The 8,049-nt window shown below is 53.0% G+C and overlaps 1 protein-coding gene across 1 annotated transcript; it reads left to right on the top strand.

Moving 5' to 3' along the window:
* The first annotated feature begins 1,093 nt into the window (after positions 1-1,093).
* Positions 1,094-7,990, top strand: LOC138835256 (C-type lectin domain family 4 member E-like). Its single transcript, XM_070033827.1, has 6 exons — positions 1,094-1,165; positions 2,745-2,837; positions 3,746-3,835; positions 4,522-4,673; positions 6,844-6,959; positions 7,454-7,990. Exons 1-6 carry the CDS (start codon positions 1,129-1,131, stop codon positions 7,608-7,610), a joined length of 645 nt encoding a protein of 214 aa, XP_069889928.1. The 5' UTR covers positions 1,094-1,128; the 3' UTR covers positions 7,611-7,990.
* The last annotated feature ends 59 nt before the right edge of the window (positions 7,991-8,049 follow it).

Raw genomic sequence — 8,049 nt, forward strand, 5'->3', positions numbered from 1 at the left:
GAAATCTCCCAACCTGTCAAAATAGCAAAAAATCCCCTAGAAACCAAAAATACTTTTTATCACTTGGGAAAGGAAAAAATGTTTCATCAAAGGAGGGGATTACCAATTCATGCAAACCAAGTTCTGCTTTGTGTGTGTGTGTGTGTGTGTGTGTGTGTGTGTGTGAGTTGTGGGGCTTGAACTCAGGTCTGGGCGCTGTCCCTCAGCTCTTCAGCTCAAGGTAAGTGCTCTACCACTTGAGCCACAGCGCCACTTCTGGCTTTTTAGTGGTTTATAGGAGATCAGAGTCTCAGGAACTTTTCTGCCTGGGCTGGCTTCAAATTAGGATCCTCCTATCTCAGCCTCCTGAGTAGCTGGGATGACAGGTGGGAGCCACCAGCCCCTCGCTACCAAAATGAACTCTCGTTGCGAGGTTGTCGGCTCTGTGTTAAGTACTGTGAAGGATGAGGGCTCAGGCTCCTTTTTCAAATCAATACAATGTGAATTGGTAAAGACCAACATGGGATTGGAGCCAAACAGCAGCGGCTCCACCGGTCATCCCAGCGACTCAGGAGGCTGAGATCTGAGGATCGAGGTTCAAAGCCAGCCTGGGCAGGAAAGTCTGTGAGACTCTGATCTCCAAGGAACCACCAGAAAACCAGAAGTGGCGCTGTGGCTCAAGGGGTAGAGCACCAGCCTGGAGCTGAAGAGCTGAGGGACAGTGCCCAGGCCCTGAGTTCAAGTCCCAGGACACACACACACACACACACACACACACACACACACACACACACACACACACACACTGGATTGGGAGCCCAGAAGAGTGTGACAGTGTCCCGGCGACCTGGGAAGAGGCATGGGGAAGCGTTTCCCGTCCCAGCATGGCCGGGTCCCCGCCCGCCTCTCCCCTGTGCTCCGCTAACTGTGCTGCTATTTAGCCACTTCGTCATTTGCTCCATTTCCTTCTTGGCGTGGAGCAAGCGGGGCCACGCGCCTTCACCTTGTGCAAGACCGGGGAGCCCAGCCCGGGGGGGGGGGCCCACGGAGCCTCCTGCCCCCCCCGCCTCCTCCACCCGGCCTCCCGCCCCGGGAGCCTCGCCCTCCCCGAGAAAGACACCCAGAAACAGGAGAGAGACGGACGCAGACATGGATTCAACTCAGCCCCACGCAGCCCAGCACGCAGGTAAAGATGACAGCCCTCTGCTGGGACAGATGACGGCGGGGTGGGGGTGAGGGACAGACAGACAGACAGAGACAGAGAGACAGAGACAGAGACAGACAGACAGGCAAAGAGAGACACACAGACAGACACAGACAGAGAAACAGAGATGGAGACAGACAGACAGAGACAGAGACAGAGACAGACAGACAGAGACAGACAGAGATAGACAGAGACAGACAGAGAAACAGAGACAGAGACAGAGACAGACAGACACAGACAGACAGAGACAGAAAGAGACAGAGGCAGAGATAGAGGAACAGAGACAGAGAGACAAAGAGACAGACACAGAGAAACAGACAGAGACAGACAGACAGAGACAGAGACAGACAGAGACAGAGACAGACAGACAGGCAAAGAGAGACAGACAGACACAGACAGAAACAGAGACAGACAGACACAGAAAGACCGAGACAGAGATGGTGATAGACAGAGACAGACAGACAGAGACAGAGATAAAGACAGAGGCAGAGACACAGAGAGATTGTGAGACACAGAAAGACACAGGCAGAGACAGACACACAGACAGAGACACTGAGCCAGCGAGAGATAGAGAGAGGGAGGAAACAGAGGGACAGACAGAAAGACACAGAGACAAAGAAGAGACAAGGCAGAGAGTTTGAGAGGCAGACAGACAGACAGACAGACACGTGGAGGGGAAAGAGGCAGAGAAAGACACAAGCGGATTGTGTGTGCCCGTGTATCTGTCGGTGTGAGAGATTGTTCTAGAAGCTGGCTGAGGGACCAGCTCTAGGGACAGCATGGCACGTGTCACCTTCCTGGCAGAGCAGGTCAGGAAGGAGGGGCGGAACCTTCCAGAACCTTCGTGTTTCCTCCTTAATTCACCCCGAAAACCAGAGAGGAGGAGAGGGACGAGGCAAGTGGAGATGAGGAAAGGGGAAGGCAGGCAGGATCGAAACGGAAGCAGACAGAACCCCGGGCGCTGGCGCTCACGCCTGTAATCCCGGCGGCTCCCGGCCCAGCGCTGACTCACGTCCCGTGAACCAGCAAAAGCCAGACGTGGCGCTGTGGCTCAAGGGGTAGAGCGCCGGCCTGGAGCCAAAGAAGCTCAGGGACAGCGCCCAGGCCCCGAGTTCAAGCCCCAGGACTGGCAGAAGAATACAACAACAACAACAACAACAATAATAATAATAATAATATAAAGCAAATAGAAAAAGGTGAGAATTCATGTGTTAACTGAGGACAAAACACTCAGTGTTAAAATTGCAATGAATTATACGTGTGTGTGTGTGTGTGTGTGCGCGCGCCAGTCCTGGGGCTTGAACTCAGGGCCCAGCTTCTTCAGCTCCAGGCGGGTGCTCTACCCCTTGAGCCACAGCGCCACTTCCGGTTTTCTGGTGGTTCACTGGAGATCAGAGTCTCAGGGACTTTCTGCCCAGGGCTGGCTTTGAACCGCGATCCTCAGATCTCTGCCTCCTGAGTGGCTGGGATGACAGGCGTGAGCACCCGCGCCCGGCCGAGCTTCCGACCGTCCCCGTGGCTTTGGGGAGACTAACCGCGTGCGTGTTGTTTCTCTCTCCAGACAGAGGCCGCTTCTCCACACCGAGGTTCCTGTGGGTGGCAGCTGGAACTTCCATCGCGTTTCTTGGCCTCTGTTTTGTTACCAGATGTGCAGGTAAATCGCCTCTGAGTCACTAAGACACAAACTCTTCTGATTCCCGAGGAACAAACGCGACAAAGGGTCTTTTTCCAGTTCACTGGGGTGGGGTTTGAACTCAGAGCCTGAGCCTCTTTGTGCTCCAGGCTAGCTGCTCTACCACTTGAGCCATGGCGCCACTTCTGGCTTTTTTTCAGAGTACTTTATTGGAGATCAGAGTCTCATGGATTTTCCCGTCCAGGCTGGCTTCAAACTGCAATCCTCAGATCTCAGCCTCCTGAGTAGCTGGGACTACAGGCGTGAGCAACAGTACCCAGCCTTTCATTGGTTTTGTGGGGGAGTTGATGGACACTTTTCTCTCCTCTTATGGTCCAAGTCCTTCCTTTAGTGCGTTCTCTTGAGATACTAGCTTGGATTGGAATTCATCAGGAAGGAGCAGAACATGGGGCTGGAGGCGTGGCTCAGTTGGTAGAGCACCAGACAGTGAATGGAAACACCAGAAACAGTTCTAGTCTTAGAACAGAAAAAAGAAAAGACTAGAAACACAATCAGTTACTTCGGGGATGGTTAGCGGGGGTTAAGTTGGCTTTCTGCACGCTGTTGAGTCTCAAATGTATTCTTGACCTTATACACCGAGAAACCCTCCACACACCAGCATCGGCTCCTGCCCGCCATCCCAGCTACTCAGGAGGCTGAGATCGGAAGACCCCAGTTCAAAGCCAGCCCGGGCAGGAAAGTCCATGAGACTCTGATCTCCAATGAACCACCAGAAAACCAGAAGTGGCGCTGTGGCTCACATGGTAGAGCGCCAGCCTTGAGCTGAAGAGCTGAGGGACAGCGCCCAGGGCCTGAGTTCAAGTCCAGGACCAACAACAACAATAATAATGATGATGATGAATGCTAACGGCTCTCCCTCCTTTTTCTAGTGACGTACCACAGCTTACAAACGTGTAAGGAGAGAAACTTCCGACCACATACAAATTTCAAAAGGATCTCTTGCTATCATGATGAATCAGGTATGGCCGTCTCCAAAATCAAATGGCAAAATGTACCAATTAGCCGGGCACTGCGGCTCCCGCCTGACATCCCAGCGACTCAGGAGGCTGAGATCTGAGGATCCTAGTTCAAAGCCAGCCCGGGCAGGAAAGTCCGTGAGACTCTGATCTCCCATGAACCACAGAAAACCAGAAGTGGTGCTGTGGCTCAAGTGGTAGAGCGCCAGCCTTGAGCTGAAGAGCTGAGGGACAGCACCCAGGCCCTGAGTTCAAGACCCAGGACTGACACACACGAATTATGTGTGGACATTTTTTTTTGGATTCTAGGATGACTTTTGGGAAAAGGAAAATATGAGTAGATTAGATTCGTGTGTGTGTGTGTGTGTGTGTGTGTGTGTCCTGAGGCTTGAACTCAGGGCCTGGGCGCTGTCCCTGAGCTTTTCTGTTCAAGGCTGGCGCTCTACCACTTGAGCCACGGCTCCACCCTGGCTTTTTGCTGGTCCCTGGAGATCAGAGTCCTCTGGGATGACGTTGACACCGCCACAGCCCCTCAGCTCTCAGCCTCCTGGGTGGCTGGGATTACAGGCGTGCACTACTGGCGCCCCACCAAGAGTTTTGACTCTGAAGATCCAACACCACCGGCTCTGCCGGGCCACGCCTCCTGACTCAGTTTACCAAAGGCCTCATGAACTCGCCCCCCCCCCCAGGTCTGGTCCACAGCTGCTGCCCACTGAACTGGGAGCATTTCCAGTCCAGCTGCTACTTCTTTTCTGTGGACGCCTTGAACTGGGAGGCCAGCGTGAGGAACTGCTCGGGGATGCGGGCCCAGCTGGTGGTGATCAACACACCAGAAGAGCAGGTAGGGGGCCAGAGAAGGTTCTAGAAGCATCAGATCTCCTGCTGTGCGCTCCTTCCCTGTACTCGTGCACAGTGCCGGACGCTCAGCCTCCATCCACTAAGCAAAGGAACTTCAACGTGCGTGTGCATACGTGTGCATGTGCATGCATATGCATGTGCATTGCATGCATGTGTGTGCGTGTGCATGCACGTGCATATGCATGTGAATTGCATGCATGTGTGTGCGTGTGCATGCACGTGCGTGTGTGTGTGTGTGTGTGTGTGTGTGTGTGTGTGTATAACGGGATGCAAACCCAGGGCCTCCCGATCTTGCTTGGCTCTTGCTATTCACGGCTGGCGCTCTACCACTTGAACCACGCCTCCACGTGCAGGTTTTTGCTGGTTCACCACCGCTGGGCGTCTCCCCCAGCTGTCTCCTCAGCCTGGCTCTCCATGGGGATCCTGGGGTCGATCTCAGGCTCCTCATTCGCCCGGATGATAGGCGTCAGCCGGCAGTTAGCTTGACTATGACCACCAGAACCAGACGGCTTCCCTGTGTGTGCGGCGCCCCGGGCAGGGGTGGGAAGGAGGTCAGAGTGAATCCTACAACAGCCGCTCCACGGTGAACGGGGCCACACGGAAGACAGCAAGCAACGAGGGTCCCAACCTCTCAGCCGTGATCAATGTTTTCTGATAGATAAAATAGATTTCATAGATTGGTAGATAGATGAATGGATGGACAGACAGGCAGACAGATGGATAGATGATTGATTGATTAATAGACAGATAGATAAATGGGTAGATAGGTAAATGGATGGACAGACAGGCTGACAGACAGATGGATAGATGATAGAGATAGATAGATAGATAGATAGATAGATAGATAGATAGATAGATAGATAGACCGTCAGACAGACAAATGGATGGACAGACCGGCTGACAGATAGATGGATAGATGAGAGAGATGAATGGATGGACAGACTGACAGATAGATGATAGATAAGAGGGAGAGATGGACGGACAGACAGACGGACGGATGGACAGACAGACAGACAGACAGATAGATACATAGATACATAGATTAGATAGATGAATGGATGGATAGACAGGCAGACAGATAGATGGATAGCTGATAGATAGATAGATAGATAGATAGATAGATAGATAGATAGATAGATAGATAGATAGATAGGCTGACAGACAGACAGACAGTTGAAAGAGAGATGAATGGATAGATAGACCGGCTGACAGATAGACAGACAAGAGAGAGAGACAGAGAGACAGAGAGATGAAAGGGTGGACAGACAGGCAGACAGATAGATGGATAGACGATAGAGATAGATAGATAGACAGACAGACAGATGGATAGATAGATATAGATAGATAGATGGATGGACGGATGGACGGATGGACGGATGGATGGATGGACGGAAGGATGGATGGATGGATGGATGGATGCAAGGATGCAAGGATGGATGGATGGACGGATGGATGGATGGGTGGATGGATGGATGGATGGACGGACGGACGGACGGACGGACGGACGGACGGACGGACGGACGGATGGATGGACGGACGGATGGATGGATGGATGGATGGATGGATGGATGCAAGGATGCAAGGATGGATGGATGGACGGATGGATGGATGGGTGGATGGATGAATGGATGGATGGATGGACGGACGGACGGACGGATGGATGGATGGATGGATGGATGGATGGGAGGTGGCTGGCTGGTGGTAATGGTGGGGATGGCAGCTGGATGCTGAGCCACGTGGCCGCTGGATGTTATAGACGAGACAGAGGAGACACTGATGCTGATGGACAAACAGCTGCTGATCAAGCGGACAGGAAGCTGAGAGCGAGGGCTAGACAGCCGAGCAGCGATCGATCGATCGATCGATCGATGATTCTAGATACACAGATGAGAGAGAAATAGATGATCCACAAACAGACGGCTGATGCAGAGACCATGGATTCCCTGCGGATAACGCCACCCAGCATGGCAGCCACGGGGCACTTTCTCAGGACCCCGGGCGCAAGATGTTGTAGTCCAATGGCGCTGGGTATGGTTCTATCTCGGGAGGAAGTGGTGGCATCATATCGGGGTTCATTTCCTGGGCGTGTCCAGCCCCCCCCCCCCGCCTCCTGACGCAGGTCAGGCCTCAGGGCCTTTCTGGGTCTCCCGCAGGAATTTCTCTACCACACAAAACCCAGGAGGAGAGAGTTCTTCATCGGCCTCTCGGACCAGGTGACGGAGGGCCAGTGGTTGTGGGTGGACAACAGCCCCCTCATAAAGTCGCTCAGGTGAGTTCCTGCCCAGGGGCATCTGCCCGGGCTCCCCATCCCCGCCCCGGACTTTCCCACCGGACGTTCATTCTGCTCTTATCCTCAGTCATATTCACTGTCAAAGCCGGGCACAGGGACTCACGCCTGTAATCCCGGCTACTCAGGAGGCTGAGGTCTGAGGATCGCGGTTCAAAGCCAGCCTGGGGTAGGAAAGCCCATGAGAATCTGATCTCCCATGAACCACTGGAAAAAGATGAACGTGACACTGTGGTTCAAGTGGTAGAGCGCCAACCTTGAGTGATAGCACCCAGGCCCTGAGTTCAAGCCCCAGGACCAGCACAAAATAATAATAATTAATAATAATAATAATACTGACGATGATGACGCAGGCTGGAATGCTTACTTCATACGATGGTTGTGAAGCCCAGGGATACACCTGCCCTTTGTCCTGAGTACCAGCCCCATCTCCCCGCCTCTGTCTGGGATTAAAGGCATCTGCCTCTCTTCCTCAGCTTTTGGGATGCTGGTGAACCCAACAATCTAGTTACCGTGGAAGACTGTGCCACCATAAGAGACTCTCCAAACCCCAGGAGGAACTGGAATGATATCCCCTGCTTCTACACCATGCCCCGGGTCTGCGAGATGCCGGAGATCAGTGTCTGGGACTAAGGAAAATCTCTATGTCCAGAAACACGGAGAAGAGCCAGAGGCTCCCGCCTGGCATCCCAGCTACTCAGGAGGCTGAGACTGAGGATTGAGGTTGGAGGCCAGCCCGGGCAGGAAAGTCCATGAGATTCTTATCTCCAAGGAAGCAGCAAAATGCTAGAAATGGAGTTGTGGCTCAAGTGGTAGAGCACCAGCCTTGAGCTGAAGAGCTGAGGGACAGTGCCCAGGCCCTGAGTTCAAGACCCACCACCGACAAACACACATACACACACACACACACACACACACACATGGAGAAGGGACAGGGGCCTGCTGGCGTCCACTACTCAGGACACAGCCAAAGGACGTTGTGGAGTATTCGCTATTCTACTATTAATAAAAATAATAACAATAATAAATCGTTTTCAGTGTTGAATTTAAGACATGCTGAGCCGGTGGCTCA

The sequence above is a fragment of the Dipodomys merriami genome, unplaced genomic scaffold (genome assembly GCF_024711535.1).
Source record: "Dipodomys merriami isolate MVZ:Mamm:240054 unplaced genomic scaffold, mDipMer1.0.p SCAF_233, whole genome shotgun sequence".
NCBI lineage: Eukaryota > Metazoa > Chordata > Mammalia > Rodentia > Heteromyidae > Dipodomys > Dipodomys merriami.

Excerpts from the sequence above, each read along its gene's own strand:
- LOC138835256 (XM_070033827.1), top strand. The coding sequence starts at position 1,129 with ATGGATTCAACTCAGCCCCACGCAGCCCAGCACGCAG. Across the intron at positions 1,166-2,744 it reads CCACGCAGCCCAGCACGCAG|ACAGAGGCCGCTTCTCCACA; the intron begins GTAAAGATGACA and ends TTCTCTCTCCAG. Across the intron at positions 3,836-4,521 it reads TTGCTATCATGATGAATCAG|GTCTGGTCCACAGCTGCTGC; the intron begins GTATGGCCGTCT and ends CCCCCCCCCCAG.